The sequence below is a fragment of the Branchiostoma lanceolatum genome, chromosome 19 (genome assembly GCF_035083965.1).
Source record: "Branchiostoma lanceolatum isolate klBraLanc5 chromosome 19, klBraLanc5.hap2, whole genome shotgun sequence".
In the NCBI taxonomy this organism is placed as follows: domain Eukaryota; kingdom Metazoa; phylum Chordata; class Leptocardii; order Amphioxiformes; family Branchiostomatidae; genus Branchiostoma; species Branchiostoma lanceolatum.
Window position 1 is genome coordinate 7,521,410 of NC_089740.1, and position 20,302 is coordinate 7,541,711.

Below are 20,302 nucleotides of genomic sequence, written 5' to 3' on the forward strand. Positions count from 1 at the left end.
GAATAACTTTATCAAGTTTACTTCACCGGAGAAAAAAATTGAAGGATGATGATGAAATTTTCATAGTGTTTTTTTAAACGGTTTTAAGTAGGGTTGTGTACCGAGGCACCACACATGTACCTGTACCCGAGAAGTTAGTTACACAGCCCTAGTTTTGGATCCAATTTTGGAAGCATTTAGCTTGGCTATAGTGGCCGGTCCGGCATCTACCATAAAAGCCCTGGACAGCGAAGTTTCCGTTACACAGACTAGGAAGCATTGAATTGAGCGGGTTTTGATAGCCTAAAGAATGGCCCCACTTGGCTATGGCGCCGAGCAGTTCCCACCATTGATCCACAGTATGAGTTACGGTACGTTTGCCGTAGGTAGTTTATATCTGCAATTGATATCTTGCTCCAGCGGTAGTACGGATCACTTCACACCGTGGCCGGAACTGATGAACAGCCGGAGTGTCCATTCAAGCGTGTACAAACCTCGCTACGTACTTTCATGCATTGATAGCCCTGGTCTTCATCTGCACATCTGTATACTACATTTAGTATACAGAGTGCTTACGTTTCAGAACTGTTCACATTGACGAATGTTAATATTCAGGTAGATGAAGTGTATATCCTGCCTGACATGTGTTCTTGTTTAATCTCATACGTCCTTTCCAGTGGTAATGGTTTTTATCTCTTTAACATCTGTCAGGAGATTACGAATGATACCATTAGAGATATAAACTCCATGTTTCCCCAACCCACACATGTATTTGCCAGTCTTCTTACGACTGATGCATAGGGTTATGGACTGACAGATTACGCTGTTACAACGCTTCCGGTGGCAGTAAAGAATACATCAACCTTGAGCACAAACTTTTACCACTGATCATGAATACTTATGGCCATGGTCTCCCAACGGTATGTATGGTGGGATATAGGTAAAATTACTGTGTGCACTTGATGTATCCCTATAATTCTCCTGAAAGCAGAAAGTTACGATTTGATGATCTATCATCTATGGCAATATCACTTCTAGTTATATCAAACATAAATTCTACATTAGAGCATATTTCATGGTTTTCCAAAAAGTTTATTGTCTATAATTTTCTATAATTTCTTCTAGCATTGTATTCGTTTTGCCAGTTCACATTAGTGACGCTGAAGAAGAGTGATGGATGTCACTTCGAAACGTTCGGAATTAAATCGCCGAATTTTATCCAGTTGTAGAGTTCGAATTGACTTCATACATAATGTCTTCTTTTTCTGAATTCTTCGTATCTATATCTGCAATCAGCCATAGAGCGTTTTCAAGCTAGCAGAATAAGTCGCTCCAGCTGATTTAGCAAGAGTGAGGTATACAATGAGCAACAACTCTGAAATCACCAAAATAGCTATTGTCAAAACACATCATTATTTCGACACCCATGCCAGCTGTGTAGAAGGCGTTGAAATAAGAGCACATATAATTGGCCCTGGGAGCTATGTGATTTTTCCATTCATTCTAGGAAAATTGGTTTTCTTGCAGGTATTCATATTGTGTATTTCATCACGAGATAATCATAACCTCCCTTTCCAGCTGAGGTTTGATTATTCCGTAGGTAAAATCAGGTTTGAATACTATTCTTCTGAGTAATCGCATCTCGTACCAGTGGCGGCAGCATCCATGTTAACATCATGGACCAACACATTACGGAAAAGGGGGGTGTCGTCTCCCACTGTTTCAGAAAGAGAAGTCAAGACTACTAAGTTAGCATTTAGAGTCAGCATTTAGACTATGCTATAATGTTCTACATAATTTGTCCTTTTCGTGTTACTTATGGTCAGCCAAGAGGCGAAAATCAATTATAAACTCATAAACAATGCTGTTTTATCAGTAGACGGATCCATTTAATGAAGGTTGGCGGAGTTCAGCCGGAACAAAAAAGTTCCGATTCATTCCAGTGTTGGGTTGGAAAATTTAGTCCATTGTTAATAGAGCTCGATATATCCCTGAAAGCCATGTACACAGCCAGTACACTGTGAATTTGACGGGTGTGTGAGGGCCCGGATACTCCTTGAAATTCGGCTTTTCGTCCACTGAGGCTTCAACACGTAAATCCAAGAACTTTTATGGCTGGCTGGTGTCTTCATTGCATTTTTGCACTACCAGATCTGTCAACTTACGTTGAGATATCATATTTGCACATAAAAAAAAAGGATCACATTGGTCCTCTGATGTATGTTTCAAATGGTTTTGCATCTCTTTTAGTGCACATCGACCTAGTAGACATCTGGTTGGCGTCCCTGAAAGCTATTTCACGGTTCATAAACTTCACGACATCATGGAATCCCCATGATCATTCCACCGACAGTAATATGATGTAAAACATTATAGACACCTACCGTGTCATCATGTGAACGACCGGCTCTGGGATAATTAGAAACAGGGGGAGTAAAAAGAGTATTCATTGTATATAAAACATTGACATTTGGAATAGAAATAATGATTGAGTTGCTTAAAGGCTTAAGCCTTGGAGTGAAGCTAAAGCTGACTGATATCAAAGGACACAACACTTCTAATGGCATTAAACATGATCAATTCCCGATTGATAAAGCTCATCAATTGAAATTGTCATTCCCACACCATATGCTCTCCACTACTGAAGCCCTTGGGTCACACGGCAGATTGAACTCCATCCGTACCAGGCAAGACGCTAATACTAACCAGGAATGTATGGTGACAAATTCATGACTGAGATGAATAGAATAAGTCTCAATCAACATATTAGTAAAAACTTGTAGGGTTTTGGTCGATACCTACACATTGTATTGAAAATATTACATATCAAAAATATATCCCTAAATCGTCCTCTCTAGCATAGCAGTAATCTCCAAGCAGATCTACCGGTGAAAGGTAGTATCCATGGGCCGCAACAATATCCATTTGCCACCGGGGTATAAGCTTAGCATGCTAGCAATACCCTTTGCTGTGTTATCGTTTGCACATGGCTATGTTTTGTATCTACCAGGCAATGACATTAATCAAGCTATCGATGACAGTCCGTTCGCTAATAGGTTATGGCATGGTCATTAAATATTCATGAGAATGTAATGTAAGGGCACGGCGTGGCACGTATCTAACAAATTGAAAAGAACACAAAAATATTTCTGCAATTCATTCGTTGAATTCCGTGGTGAACGTGCTTTTCGAGACTTAAAAGAGGCCCTGGAACTACATCATAGATGCTGTGCGTAACCTCATTTTGTGACCTTATATAGTCATGTTCATGACAATGTAATGTAAGGACACAGTGTGGCACGTATCTAACAAATTGAAAAGAACACAAAAATGTTTCTGCAATTCATTCATATAATTCCTTGGTGAACGTGCTTTTTGAGACTTCGCTGAGGCCATATAACTACATTATAGATACTGGAACCATATTCTGTGACCTTATGTAATGGAGTTGTGGATATAAATCCCTCTGTGTGGTATTGGTGATCCTGTTTCTATATTCGGTTGTTCTGGGAAACCACATCAGGGATTTTTGAGCAGACAATAAAAGAAGAGGTCAAGCGCCCCCTTTTCAACAGATTTCTCAATGAATAAATCTGGTCTCACTGTTAGCAACAGAGTGTCCACTGTGTACCCCTGTGGCTATTTTGAATTTATGCTTGGATTACAGGGGTATCTTCTATACAGCACCGGTCCAATGGGTTACTATGTAGAGTGTTTGCTTTGCTCTTGCCAAGGTCGCGGGTTCAAACCTCGGCCGAGTCATATCAAAGATAACAAGAAGATCGAAGATCTAATACCTCCTTGAAATAGTCTTGTAAATTTCTCTAGTTTTTCCTCATTTCTTGACAAAATATGACACATTTATGTCGAAGACAAACAAACAGAACTAAAAATAATACCTCATGGAGGTAAAATTGTGTATTCTGCTTATCACTCAGAAATTATAAAAAAGAGCACTCGCCACTGCCCCCTTCTGTAGTGCTTGGTTATCTGTGTGGCCCAAGGGCTCTAGAAGCTGATGGGCGCGACCATGTGCACCAAATGGTGAGGGATACCGGATTCAGACCTTTAAACCATATACATACAACCCCCTTTCAAAATAAGATAGCAAAATATGTATTATTATCTGATATACATTGAAATCTTTATTGACACAACAAAAGTACAGCGACTTTCGTAAGGTCTACTACATCTATACATACAAACAGTAAAGTGGATACACATGAATTAACCTATACATAAATGTATATGAATATGATATATACATAAATGAAGGATCCCAACTGTGTCGACCTATAGATTCGAAGGTACATCCTGTGGGAAGTTACTGTCTATTGCATATTTCCACGTGAATGACTCTGAAAATGCCAAATGCAATTCATGGACGGTCTTTGAGTACCATACGACCGGAGGGCACTAGTGTTTAGGGTTGCTATATGTTCCAGAAAATGCGTTGGTGATCATGTATTCTAGTCATGTAGATAAATGTACATTACTAGTGGGAACTTTCTGATGTGAATTCCAAGACGCCTTGACGGGCAGAAGGGTGTAATGAAATGGAACTAAGAAGTTCATAAATCCTTATGGGGTTACGGTATGGTAATATAATTGAAAGATTTACAGTTGCACGGTTACGATGCAAACTAGTAGAAAGAGAGTGGGAGGGGGGCACTAATTCAACACTCCCCACATCCGAATGACCTTGCCGCCTTTGTATACCTGGTACTGTAGTACTGTACAAAATTTGATACTGACAAAAACAACATGTTAATGTAAAGTATTAAAACGATAAGAAATCGAAAACCCATACTTGATAATCAGATATGCTAGAGCACCGTAATAGCAATAATTTATCTCAACAAACAACCGATTAGATACAATGTATGTGTATGATGTGATGTCGTTCAATCCATCATCAGACAAAGACATCATCGCGCTGACATTACATGTCCCTAATCTATCTCTTTCTCTCTCTTGTGTCCTATCTAATAATAATCTATAAAGTATGAATAATTCATGATCCCAAAGGGCTGTTCACCGATAAAAACACGTGTCAAAGTTACTTTGTATCGTTAGCAACGTTGTGTGGGTAGAGCCAGCATGCTTTGCGCAAGGTCCCCGACCAGACCTTGTGTGTGTGGGTTCACGTTAGTGGGGCCGCTGTCACACTGGAAACAAGACCTTGTTTCATTCTGTTTTGCGGAAAGGGATCTATACGTTAGCAAGCAGCACTGTCTTCGGTATGTATTTACGTCTAGACTTACTTTTCTGCGCGAGAGGTGTAGACAATGTAGTGTTCGTCAGTGATGTGTCCACTATGAAAGATATATGTAGTAGGTGTGTGACTGTGGTCTGGTGTCCTAGGCATTTGCTCGGGTTCTCTCTTTTGAAAATTCCATTTTGGACGTGTACTGGGTAGGGCAACGAGTACTGGGTAGGGCAATTGGCAATGGGCACTGGCTAGGGCTACGGGTACTGAATAGGGCGTTGGGTATACAGGATAGGGCAATGGGTACTGAGTTTTGGTTACGGTTATACTGGATAGGCCTAGGGCTACGGGTACTGGATAGGGCTACGGGTACTGAATATGGCTACGGGTACTGGATAGGGCAACGCGGGTACTGGATAGGGCAACGGGTACTGGGTAATGCTACGGATACTGGATAGAGCTACGGGTACTGGATAGGGCTACGGGTTCTGGATAGGGCTACGGGTACAGGATAGGGCAACGGGTTCTGGGTAGGGCTACGGATACTGGATAGGGTAAATGGTACTGGATACGACTACAGATACTGATCAGGACTACAGGGATACGTTTACGTACTAGACAGCCCTGCTACCCAACTCATGTTTTTCGGCACAGAGTGAGCCTTGCGTAGGTTTTGCTAGGCTATCACGTACACTGTAACCTTTTGAAAAACACCACATGTCTGTCATTTCTTTTAGACTAAGCCTTGTCACTATTTGTAGTTTAACGGTTTGAGGTATGGTGTCGAAAACTCCAATAAACGCACATTACAGTCTAAATCTTTTTTGAAAATGTTACTTAGCTTTGCAACACCCTATGATATACACAGCACGTAACACCTGTTGCTGTTGTTATGGGTGAACGACAATGTCAATGAGGTGAAATAAGCAGTTATGACAGGAGTATTGCATTTCACGGGTAATGACTAATGGAAAGGGCCATTTGTCTTTCCATCATTCCGAGTGAAATGATTTGAAAGGGTACTTCATTACCGTTGATGACTTTGATGCTGCGAAGGATGAATATTTTACAGGGTTACTCTTTGTTCGCTAAAGCGTTCAAATCAGCATGAAATGATGATATATAATAAGTGAACAATTTGCCGCTATGGTGCGTGTGTAGATTGTCACGGAATGTTATTGGTAAGTAGGTAAGACAAATTGATATATCCCAAAATATACTATACTATACTAAAACATGCTATTTTCACTGTTTTCGCCGTGTCTCTGCTCCACAAAATCATAACACAGCGAATGTGTTTTTGTGCTACAGTTTTATCGGGTACTTAACCTTTAGCACACTGAAGTAGCCGTTTGGTACCCATTCTGTATTAGTTACAGATTTAGGCGGAGCTTCCATGTAAGACATCACGAAATCGCCGGCGAATGCACCTAGATACACGGCGACATGCCGACCTGCGTGCCGATTACCGGCGCTTCGAACGTCCCTCGCTCGCACGTAAATGTTGCCCGACGTGTGTGGGTCGACATCACGAAATCGCGGGCGAATGTACCCAGACACACGCCGACCTGCGTGCCGATTACCGGCGCTTCGAACGTCCCTTGCTCGCACGTAAATGTTGCCCGACGTGTGTGGATCGACATCACGAAATCGCGGGCGAATGTACCCAGACACACGCCGACCTGCGTGCCGATTATAGACGAGCGATGGAAAAGGCAGCGCTCTTTTGAGGCCCGTGGCACCAGTGGTATGCAGTGGTACAGGTGGTTTTTATATTGAGACGAGCGAAGGAAAAGGCAGCATTTTTGCGAGGCCCGTGGCACCAGTGGTATACAGTGGTACAAGTGGTTTTAATACTGAGACGAGTGAAAGAATAGGCAGCACTCTTCTGAGCCCCGTGGTATAAGTGGTACACGGTGGTATAGGTGGTTTTCATACTTAGACGAGTGAAGGAATAGGCAGCGCTACTCTAAGGCTTGTGGTATAAGTGGTACACGGTGGTATAGGTGGTTTTCATACTTAGACGAGTGAAGGAATAGGCAGCGCTACTCTAAGGCTTGTGGTATAAGTGGTATACGGTGGTTTAGGTGGTTTTCATCATATACCACCGTGTACCACTTATGGCTTGTGGTATAAGTGGTACACGGTGGTATAGGTGGTTTTCATACTTAGACGAGTGAAGGAATAGGCAGCGCTACTCTAAGGCTTGTGGTATAAGTGGTACACGGTGGTTTAGGTGGTTTTCATACTATACCACCGTGTACCACTTATGGCTTGTGGTATAAGTGGTACACGGTGGTATAGGTGGTTTTCATACTTAGACGAGTGAAGGAATAGGCAGCGCTACTCTAAGGCTTGTGGTATAAGTGGTACACGGTGGTATAGGTGGTTTTCATCATATACCACCGTGTACCACTTATGGCTTGTGGTATAAGTGGTACACGGTGGTATAGGTGTTTCATACTTAGACGAGTGAAGGAATAGGCAGCGCTACTCTAAGGCTTGTGGTATAAGTGGTACACGGTGGTATAGGTGGTTTTCATCATATACCACCGTGTACCACTTATGGCTTGTGGTATAAGTGGTACGCGGTGGTATAAGTGGTTTTCATACTTAGACGAGTGAAGGAATAGGCAGCGCTACTCTAAGGCTTGTGGTATAAGTGGTATACGGTGGTATATGTGGTTTTCATCATATACCACCGTGTACCACTTATGGCTTGTGGTATAAGTGGTACACGGTGGTATAGGTGTTTCATACTTAGACGAGTGAAGCAATAGGCAGCGCTACTCTAAGGCTTGTGGTATAAGTGGTACACGGTGGTATATGATGAAAACCACCTATACCACCGTGTACCACTTATACCACAAGCCATAAGTGGCACACGGTGGTATATGATGAAAACCACCTATACCACTGTGTACCACTTATACCACAAGCCTTAGAGTAGCGCTGCCTATTCCTTCACTCGTCTAAGTATGAAAACCACCTATACCACCGTGTACCACTTATACCACAAGCCTTAGAGCAGCGCTGCCTATTCCTTCACTCGTCTAAGTATGAAAACCACCTATACCACCGTGTACCACTTATACCACAAGCCTTAGAATAGCGCTGCCTATTCCTTCACTCGTCTAAGTATGAAAACCACCTATACCACCGTGTACCACTTATACCACAAGCCTTAGAGTAGCGCTGCCTATTCCTTCACTCGTCTAAGTATGAAAACCACCTATACCACCATGTACCACTTATACCACAACCCTTAGAATAGCGCTGCCTATTCCTTCACTCGTCTAAGTATGAAAACCACCTATACCACCGTGTACCACTTGTACCACAAGCCATAAGTGGTACACGGTGGTATATGATGAAAACCACCTATACCACCGTGTACCACTTATACCACAAGCCTTAGAGTAGCGCTGCCTATTCCTTCACTCGTCTAAGTATGAAAACCACCTATACCACCATGTACCACTTATACCACAAGCCTTAGAGTAGCGCTGCCTATTCCTTCACTCGTCTAAGTATGAAAACCACCTATACCACCGTGTACCACTTATACCACGGGGCTCAGAAGAGCGCTGCCTATTCTTTCACTCGTCTCAGTATTAAAACCACTTGTACCACTGTATACCACTGGTGCCACGGGCCTCGCAAAAATGCTGCCTTTTCTTTCGCTCGTCTCAATATGAAAACCACCTGTACCACTGCATACCACTGGTGCCACGGGCCTCAAAAGAGCGCTGCCTTTTCCATCGCTCGTCTATAATCGGCACGCAGGTCGGCGTGTGTCTGGGTACATTCGCCCGCGATTTCGTGATGTCGACCCACACACGTCGGGCAACATTTACGTGCGAGCAAGGGACGTTCGAAGCGCCGGTAATCGGCACGCAGGTCGGCGTGTGTCTGGGTACATTCGCTCGCGATTTCGTGATGTCGACCCACACACGTCGGGCAACATTTACGTGCGAGCGAGGGACGTTCGAAGCGCCGGTAATCGGCACACAGGTCGGCATGTCACCGTGTATCTGGGTGCATTCACCGGCGATTTCGTGATGTCTTACATGGAAGCTCCGCCCAGATTTAGGCAGCAGGGAGAAGGTTAAAACATCACGAAAACCTCCTTTCCACATCTAGTACCTACAACAAAATTAAATCCCCGTGAAAATAAGTCACTTTACGGTAGTATCTAACCATACTTTCTTTTAGCTTGAAATTTCAACTGTCGTTTGGTAGAATTCATTCAGAAGCAGAATCTAACTGTGTCCTCTTTCCTATTCAGTTTTCTTTATTTTGTGTACTTTTACATTTAGACTGGATACAGTTTTTATTAATTTCTGTACCTTTTTTTTCAGGAAATTCAGTGGGAGAAAAGACAAAACAACGACATCCACCAATAAGAGAACAGGACAACCCTAAGTGACGTCACAACAACCCCTCTCGCACTTTCAAGATGGCGGAAAAGGGCGTCCACTTTTTGGACGAGCCAGTCGACCGACGCCACACCTGTTTCCTGGGAATTCCCGAGGACAGACTGGCCTTGAAACGTCACAGCCTTCCCGCCGTTCCACAAATTCGAATCTCCGAAACTACCCATGATTCCATTTTTGATGACGAGGTTGATGACGAGTGGTGGACTGACCAATCAGTGTCGTCGATGGATGACCTGTTGGGAAAGTCTGTTCCAGAGTACAGGGTTGTGCTCATGGGATCCGCGGCAGTTGGGAAAACCTCGCTAAGAATAGAATTTTGCACGACTGAAATTATCCGCGAATTCCTGGACGAGGACGACTCAATGATGCGTAAGTAGATCAAAAGTAGTTTCATTTGAAGCTCAATAAACAAATATTTTGACTTTTGTATATATAATTGCATAAGTGACACAGCCTGGCATAAAATATTTTTTTATCAGATAGAGGGTAAACATGTTATCAAACGTCCAGATAACTGTGTGACAAATGTAGAAAGCGATAAGTTAAGGTAAAATAATCACCGAATCTTAATCTGTTTAGTCGAAAGCCAATTTGCACATTAAGGCAGCTTAACAGTATTTGTCCTATCTCCAAATCGTCGAATCTGAGTATGACTACGTTATACAAAACCTAACTGGTACACGTCATCTTCGTTCGCACTGTCAGCAGTTGGAGGTCTCGCTTTATATTTGGAGAATCAATTTTGGCTAGAATTCAGACACAAATGGAAAAGCTGTTAAGTTCATTGTTACATAGTAATTCGGTTAACGCATTTACAAACACGTATATTGCAAAATGACACGAACTATAGCTATAATTGACAAAAGAAATTTCCTCCAACATTTCCTTCATCCTTTTACTCAGTATTCACGACTTAGCTTACATTTCGAACAATCAACATGTTGAGGAAGTTGCCGTCGATGATTTGAGATTGCCTTCCCTACATATCTTGTTTGCATCGAGGCCTTTTCTTGACCTCAGCTAAAAGGATTTTCCGGACTAGACCAAATGTATGGCGAAGAATGTTAAACATTTTCCTCAGAATTCAAAGCCATAGAATATATCTTTGTCCACAACATGTCAAAGTTGCCGTCGATGATTTGAGATTGGCTTCCCTACATATCTTATTTGCATCGAGGCCTTTTCTTGACCTCGGCTAAAAGGCTTTTTCCGGACTAAACCAGATCTAGGGCGATGGATGTTTAACACAGTTTTTACTGCTACTGACGTCCCATGGGAGTGATAATTGCCGGGCTAAGTACTCAGCGGTGCCGAGTTTCCGTTCGTCATTACCTGTAGTGGTGGACGCACGTCAACATGACACATTATTTGGCCCATTCCTGAACGTGCAATATCGCACCAGGCATCAGTCATAATGACATTAATGGCTTAGTTTTCAACAGTTAAACTGAAATTCCAGACCCTAGATGTAAATTACACCTATACATTCAACACAAGTTATGCATCTCCCTTCCTGTTCAAACTTTGTCTATCAGTTTATCAACTGTAACGTCCAAATGTAATGGTTTGTTTAACAGCCAAATTGACATTTCAGGTCCTGAATATCAATTACACCTCCACATTCAACACAAGCTATGTATATCCCTCTGCGTTCAAACTTTGCCTATCAGTTAGTCAAACTTTAACGTCCAAATGTAATGGTTAGTTTTTAACAGCCAAGTCCCTGAATGTTGATTACACATTTCCATTCAACGCAAGTTATGTATTTCCCTCAGTACTGTTAAAACTTTGCCTATCCGTTAGTCAGCGTTAACGTCCAAATGTAATGGTTTGTTTAACAGCCAAACTGTAAGTGCAGTCTCTGAATGTTAATTACATCTTTACATTCAACACAAGCTATGCATATCCCCCTGTGTTCAAACTTTGCCTATCCGTTCATCGACGTTAACGTCCAAATGTAATGGTTGTTTTAACAGCAAAATTGTAAGACCAATCCCTGAATGAGAATTACGCCTATACATTCAACAGAAGTTGTGCACTTCCATTTGTCTGCAAACTTTGCCTATCAGTTTATCAACCTAACGTCCAAAATCTAATGGTTTCTTCTAGGTGATTATGGTCCAATTTACACACAAGTTTTCGGAGTCGACGTGGGGCTGTGTGTGAGGAGCTTAGGGCTGCTCAAATGAAGTTTCCCTACTAGAAAACGCTACTTGAATGGTTCCTCGAGGGTTCCCCTTGCACAGCCCTGAGTCGACTCCAAGTCGACTGAAAAATGCTTATATAAATCCAGTCTATGACTACAAGAAATTTTGACACGATGCAACCGATACCTCTTGAACCTGAGGCAATGCAGCTGCCCCCTAGTGAGTTGATTTAGAGGCCAGGGCTGGCCGCGCATGTTTGTACTTGACTTTAGCACATACATAAAAGATTTCCGCAATTACATGGCCAAAATTGAGTTATACTCAAGAGTCTTCGTGGGGAATATTCCATTAACCCCAACAAGAGCTTGCAGATCTCATGCCTCCGTGAAAAATGTGTCTGTCTTGTTACTAATAGATTTTTGTTAATTAAGGTTTTCATTAACATTGCATGCGTCCATTGATCACTTCCTGGTAGTGCTGCGTACCGGTACTGTGTACCGGTACTGTACCGTAAAAATTGATTAGGTATAGGCCCAAAATACCTGATCATGAAGTACCAGTACTGTAAAGATATAAATTAACACCAAGTATGTGCGTATTTTGTCACTGATTTCCTGACCTCATGTAGTCGTGCAACATCAAACGTGACCAAATTGACACCTTAATGAAACGGAAGAGATGAAAGTTACACCAACACTTATGTGACGGATAAAACATGAAACAAGTCGTTATAGTAATGGTCTTAAAAGTCCATACACCGAAAGATATGCGACTTTCATTTGTCGAAGTAGTAAATCCTTAATGCCAGGACATTCCTTGAGTTGCTGAAAAGATTGACGAAATAGGCCGAATAATCTGCCAGAGGGGTTAGTTATGAATTGACATTCCAGAAACCCTATCCTGGTAACAACACCATCGGGAGCTCCCCGGCATCTCTACGGTGTTGAGAGAGATGCCCACCCGCCCAGGTAGATTAGCGCGCACGGTGGTGGGTGATTTTAAACTTTTACGGGCTTGGCTTCGATTTGTTCGCACACGAAGTGATATCTCGATAGGCTAGTGAAAAAGACAGACTGACAAAAACAGGCCAATGCTTAGTAGAGTGGGCCCGGTAGAACACAACTAAGCTGACACGTAGAGACTTGTGACCAGGTTATAGCAGCCCAAAAAGCCTCAGTATAGAGGCTACTTGCCTACAGTCGATCACTCCATCGAATTTCCGTGTCATAAAGACAAAAAAATGACTGTCCCTAATCTTTTAATCCGTTAATGGCATCTTGGATTTTGATTTCCTCGCTTCATTTCCCAATTGAGATCAACATGTCATGAGGTTCCATGATATACCTTGCCATCGTTGGCTAAGAAAAGTAAACCTTATAGAAAGTGATAAATGCAACAACTGTAATGAAAAACACAATTGAACACCTTTTGCTATATAGCCATGATGTTGCACAATTCTGGAACCAATTTTGTATCCGGTGGAGAAAAAAAACACAGTAACATCTGACCCTGAGTGAGAAATTAGTAATATATGGTTTAACCAAAATAACATTGTATCCCCATCGCTAAGTACGTTATTCATACCTGTTTTGTACAGGGCACTAAACCCAATTTCCACTACTTTAAATGTCAACTCAAACAAAGATACCAATATATGTCAATGACGATTGTCCCCTAGATGTTTTGTTAAACGACAAGCCATTTATTTTACCCTTCGCTTTCCTTGTTAATATGAATTAAGATGTAGTATTGTAAAGACGTTCTGCGTGGTTTATGTACATGTATTTATTGATTTACGGAATAAAGATTTATGGAAAAAATGAGGATCCCTGGCACATGGTCATCTGCAGCTTTAAAGGGAACCAAAGCAATATTAGGGCCCCATAAAAGGAAATTAAAAAATGCTGAAATCTTTATGATAGTGACATTTGCGCAATAACTTCACACTTTAAGCATTTTAAAACGGCGAAAAACGAGCCTACAAAAAAAACGCGACGATTTTCAGTGAGTTCTCACATCACATCAAAGTCGTATTTTGCATGATGAACATTGTGATAGTGTTGTTTGAACTAATCATGTACAGAAGTTGACTTTCAAACTCCAATTTTCGGGCCCTAATATGGCTTGTTTTTCCTTTAACGAGTTCCTGGAACAGAACAGCGGGACTTAGGGTCATTGAATTCCCGGAACACGTCTGTTATATCATCAGGTTCATTACACACATATCGGACAGTCACATCATGATGATTATCTAAACTGGAGCCTACATCAAAATCTCATTATCACCTTAAATCGATTTTTCGTCCTGTAATCAACGCTGTAACCTAGTCGATATCGAATTACACACGAAATGAATCACTGTAGACAATCTCATTTTCTGTTCGTATGAAATATCTATACATAAAGTTTCACATAGATGGCAATTGAAATATAAAGATATTTCCTGAGAAACTGCATCAAATAACTAATGATAAAGCCTTTTTTGGCTGCTTTTGGATATGGATTTGTAGCAATTAAACACGATGTCCTTGTAGATAGAGGACAAATTTGAACAATACATTCCCAAATATTCAGTGCAGTAATTGGGATGCTTTCCTTATTAAGTGCTTCCAAACAGAAAACGTATCATAAGAAAAAGGGGCGTGGTAATTAAAAATCGACCCTGGAAACTCTAACTGGACAGCACAAAAGAATAAGCCTACTAGAGTGACATTAATAGGATATCAAGTGAATGCAAAATGTCCGCATCGCCACCCCCTCCCCCTTTCTGTACCTACTCAAAATTAATTACAGTGTTGATGTATATTTTCCAGTCGATATGAACGAGAGAACGTTCAGCGTGGACGGCATGGAAACCACCCTCCATCTAACGGACACTTCTGGTCACGTGAGTATCATAACCAGTTCCAAGGGTTTTATGTGACTCCCTGATATTATAGCAAATGCATCCCAGAGCTGGCTTTTTGCAACATTCGCACGGCTTTACTTGGATGTATAAGGCTTACGGGGAAATGCAATTGCTATAGAAAATGCAAATAACTGTAATAACTAAAAACCATAGTGGTAATGCAATTATTCAGTAAACTGCCTTCAGTCAAAGGTGCAATGTGCAATTCATGGTTGGTGTATGTAGATCGTGTAGATGTCATCATATGTAGATGTGTCGAGCGTACATGTATAGATGTCATCATGTGCAGATGTGTCGAGCGTACATGTTTAGATGGCATTATGTGGAGATGTGTAGAGCGTACATGTTTAGATGGCATCATGTGTAGATGTGTAGTGCGTGGCTGCGTTGTTGCCACCATGTGTAGATGTGAAGATCATCCATGTGTAGATGCCATCATGTGTAGATGTGTAGACCATGCATGTGTAGACTATTCGCTTTGCTATGTATTACATGCCGCTTTCCTCGCACGCTTCTGGCAGCTGTGTCAACGGTTGTGTGAAGACGAGGAGTCCGAGGTGAATAGAGTCATTTTTTTCAGTAACATAAAATTGTTTTTGAAGACTATCTTCCATACAAAACATTTTTCTTGTTGTCAATATTTCTGCCCAGATAAAACGCAGTGTTTCCCCTCTTTAAGCCATTTTTAATATTCATATTGGTTTGACAAAAAGTAAGATGTACTACACATTTGCAGTGAAATTAATCAACCATAGGCTAATTACAGCTACTGGCCTTAGGTCCACAGCAGTTTAGTATTGTAAAGCTGCGGAGAACGAATATATTAAACGGATAACAAGTCCTTATAGTTCTCCAAGTATGGCTACGAAATTTGCCTTCGTGGTTTCATCCATATCAACAACATGTGTGGGTGTATTTTTCAAGAAAACTATTTGTACCGAAAAACACTTAACTCAAAACATAGGTGGGCGGTCTGATTTCACTATAAGGACCATATATAGTAATCCATGTAGGCGTTCTTGGATCATTTAAACCCACATTGTGCGAAAACAGGAAATGATAAAGGTAGCATCTTGTTCCTACTCAACGATAAATCCCTGAGGGAAAGTTGGATACATAGACACCGAACGGGGGCGTATTTATGTATTTGACAGCGTGTTCAAATCACTACCTTTCCTCATCTAAACTCATTAAAAAAAGGGCTATTTTCAAAATTACTGCATAAAAGGTGGCACAGCAAAATCTGAAGTAGATATGTGAGTTGTAAAACCAAAAGGTGTAACACAACAAGGCTAGGGTGATGAGAGAATGAGCAAAGTTTTTTCCAAGGATTTTTCTTCAGTTTTGAAAAAGGAAATTAACTGTTCTTCATGACTTTGAAATAGAAAAAGATTTCCCGAAGATGACTAAGAGAACATCGCACTTCTGAATGACTTTATGTCTTTTAACAAATGACAAAGTTTGTCTCACTTTTCTTCGTCCTTTTTAATTTGATCGTTACATATACATAAGATAAAAGTCTAATATTAGTGGCAGGTAATGTCGTGCTCTCTGTAAATTCCCTTGATATCTTTTTAAGAGACAGACTAACCCAGTGGCGCCTTTACGACCGACCCATAACAAACGGACAATTGAAATGATTGATATCATGTAGGCGAATTATAGAATAAACGCATATGATCCTGGTTACTTTGTAATACAACGATCCTTATCAGCCTTAGTGACGATAATGATACAATCTACATGATAAATGAGTTTCATGCGTTAGACTGAAAATAAGCTATTTTGTTCTATCTTGTTCTAATAAAGACACGGATACCTTCGTTGCCTCAATCTATGACTGTCAATTACCAATAGCTCAAGACATATATTACACGATGGTTTCTAGAGAGGTGACATTTCCAGGTGGCTGGTTGTAAATAATGGAAAACAACGTTAACCCAATTAATTGTCAACCAATGAATATTGGATGACGTGAGTTTCTAAAGACGTATGATTGAAAATGACTTTCGTGCAGAGTCACAGCAGTTACTGGTAATATGGCGGCTCATGTAGCTGTGGGGTGCCAATCATAATATGATCGTTTGTCATTAATGTCATCATCTCGTGTATCTATTAATTTACTTATTGGGCCGTCGATGCACCAGAAAAACTATCAGATTCAGTTTCCCAGCCTTCTCTGTTTTATGAATGCCATCCAGTTTTACTTACGTCATTGATAGTTAATTACACCGTGATCAAAGCAATAGCAATGATTGGTCTAAGATTTTCTTGCACAAATATAGTGCTCATTACGAATTCGGTAGAAAAGTGACAACCTAGTTACTCTATACCACTTTTTCATGAAAAGAACACCTTCGATTTCTAAACTATGAATATTTATAATCATGAATTCCATTTAATGGTTTGAAGCCAAACTTGGACAAGGTTATTAAAACGTCAGCATTGTTAAGATCACTTCTTTATTTTACGGTTTTGCCTTCAAACATAAAATGGTACACGAAATAACGTATTCGAAACTTCTTTACCACTAAGCTAACCATTCCGGATAAGCATAAGGAGGAAAACGGAGAAGAAAATGAGGTAAGAATTTTTTCGAGTTTGGGATGAAACTTCCTCTTTTCTGTGAATCTTCCTCCAGCAACGCTTTTTATTCCGTTCTTCAAATCTTTAATATCAATTTCATGCTTCACGAATCAAACTGCGTCGATATGTATGTTGCAATACAATATTTGATTGTGGCAATCATGTTAAACTTTCACCCTTCTCTGAATCTTCCTCTAACAACGCTTTCTATTGCATTTTTCAAATCATTTCTATTCATTTCGTCCTTCACGGATCAAAATGCGTCGATTTGTATATGCCAATACAATATTAGATTGTGGCAATCATGTTAAAGAAAAAGAATCATAAATCAAATAAAGGAAATAACAATTGTACAATGAAGTAATATCCATGTTATTCTGAAAGACAATTATATTGGTTTATAACATGTACTGTAGTTTATACATATGTACGTCCAGCAATAAATGATAGCAAATTCAAATACAGAACTGGCTTTGCAGATTGAAGATTGTTGTAATTGAAAATTGACCAAAAAAATTCTGACTCGCAGATTCATATACATGTACACAATGCACCACTTACTAGTTAAATCACCCGTTACATCATTATCTACAGCACAAATGGCTCACTCCACATTTTGAACCATCGCAGGCTTATCCAAGAATAGCCTGAAAGCCAAAACATACATCAAAGGTTTCCCTCCGGCCTCTTTATTATGTCTACAAATCAGCGTCCTTCTTCAAGGCTGAGAAATCCTCAAGCCCCTGAGACATCTTGTCTTGAAGCATGGTCGATAAGATGTCTAGATCTTCATAAATATGGGGACTGTGGGGGCCAGAGCATTCCAAGCAGCAATAATTCATCCTTTAAAAGTTTGTAGTATGTACTTAAGTGGGTCTTACAAAGAGAACTACCATTGGCATCTGCATCCCCAATGTAACATCACTCCTGTTAAAGTAGCGTATAGTCTACTTTTGTGCGCAGAATTAGAAAGGAAATATCTTTATATCGGAGATGAGAATCGTTCCCTTAGATTCATTCCTTTGTGAATAATTACGCCTACATCAGATTTGTGCAAGTTAAGCACGAAATGGGCCCTTACAAAATGGAGTCTTCAATGTATACCGCGAGTAATCTGTCTTTATACTTGATTAACATCATTGATCCTAAAGAAGGCAACAGTGGTCGTTGACAATTTTATTCGTAAATACCTTAGTGTTGGAAAAACGTTTAACATTGTATCATGTTTTAATATACTTGCATGTTACAAAGAATTACGAAATGAATTAGGTACATATAGACGTATACAGTTATGCCAAAAGCCTTATCACAAACGTTGCCATCAAATTCTGTCCATAGGAATTCTACCAAGTGGAATCGGAACTTTGTAATTCATTTATTATAACCTATACCCCTCGATCCGGGTAATGTAAGGAGACCTCTAGTGCACAAGGCAATCTTAGTTTACATTTCCTGATGCAATAAAATCCAAAACTGCCAGTCGAAATAAGAAACGTAATATGAGACATGCTGCCATATCAGTGATCCGTTAAATGGATTGGACTGCAACGCTATGATTTGACCTTTAAAGACGTGCCTGCGTTTTTAATACATAAAGAAATATCGTGGCACAAATAGATACAAAGGACATATATAACAACATTATGAAAATCAAATGTCGATTTTAGCGATTTTGTTCAAATTTTTCCAGATTACACAGTTCACCCTCAATGACTATTACGTTACTTTGATTGTAATCGTAGTCCTAATGATATGTAATTAATTTCCTCGTTGCCTCGTAGTATTCGTCTACAAGCGCCATTGTTAATAAACAAACATATATTCATAATCTTCATTATAGGATTACGAATGACGTGGTTCTTCCCATTATAACAATTTTTTTTGAAGAGGACATTTATGAGTTTTTATAATAATGTAATAATGAGCTTATTTGCAAGCTCATGCCCAAGGGCTAATTGCAACATGAAACACGTTTATTCAACTGTAAAACTATAAAAAGAATAGAGACAGTGCAAGTTAATAATGCAAGTTAACAATGGTGACAAGTAAAACAAGTTGCTATTCTAAAACTGCTACGGAATATAATCTAAGCTTCTTGGATCTAACTTCTTTTTGTATAAGCTCACCATATCACAGGATGAAAATTAGAAGATTATGATAGGAAATATATAATATACAATTATATATGCATTAGTACCATTATATCTACCCATAAAGGAAAAAAAATCGATATTTTTTAGCAGTTTCCTGATTTTCAACACGAAGCACTGACATGGTCTATTTTTGGCATTTTTCACTCGGCAATTATTACGTTGTGAGGACCTCTACTCAAAAGCATTTCTTTGTCACAAAGTTGAATGTCTACTATAATTGTGTTCTCATCTTCAGAACTATGTCCGAAGAAGAGATCAGTACATGCCGAAGGGTGACGCCTACATGGTAGTTTATGCCATCAACGACAGAGAGAGTTTCAAGACGGCGTCCAAACTCCTCATCAAGCTAAGAAGAAGCAGACCGCTTCACGACATTCCCGTCATCCTTGTCGGCAACAAACGAGATTTGGAAAGATCGCGAGAGGTCAAGAAGAAAGGTTGGGATTCTCAGAGATATTGAGCGTTCGGAGATTACTTCCGGATGTTTCGATTGACATCCATCACTCTTCTTCAGCGTCATTCTAGATCTTCTTCAGCGTCTAGTGAGAGTGATGAGTGTCCCTTGAAACGTCCGGAAATAATCTCCGAATCTTATCCACACTTAGAGATTGAATTGTATTTAAATATTGTAATACCAGGGTGCCTAACCTTCATAATCGTAGATATTGAGGATGAGTTAAGTGATCACCAAAATCATCATAATCATCATCATCATCATCATCATCATGATGATGCGTATTTTAAGAACATTTCAATATCTATGCTAAGTCATGTTACCGTAGCATGCTGTGTTTCGTAAAGGGAAGAAACAAATGCCATAATTATACTGTTGAGATTTATGAATGATGTAGTTATTGATATCATGGGAAGCAAATCTATGC

The 20,302-nt window shown here is 40.2% G+C and overlaps 1 protein-coding gene across 1 annotated transcript in view; it reads left to right on the forward strand.

Annotated features, from left to right (window-relative positions):
* The window catches only part of LOC136425320 (ras-related protein Rap-2c-like), a 38,652-nt gene that overhangs the window by 15,967 nt on the left and 2,383 nt on the right, over positions 1 to 20,302 (forward strand). The window contains exons 2-4 of the mRNA XM_066414166.1: positions 9,550 to 9,996; positions 14,588 to 14,661; positions 19,657 to 19,858. Of these exons, the coding sequence (XP_066270263.1) occupies positions 9,648 to 9,996; positions 14,588 to 14,661; positions 19,657 to 19,858 (625 nt within the window). The 5' untranslated portion in view covers positions 9,550 to 9,647. The remainder of the gene's footprint in view (positions 1 to 9,549; positions 9,997 to 14,587; positions 14,662 to 19,656; positions 19,859 to 20,302) is intronic.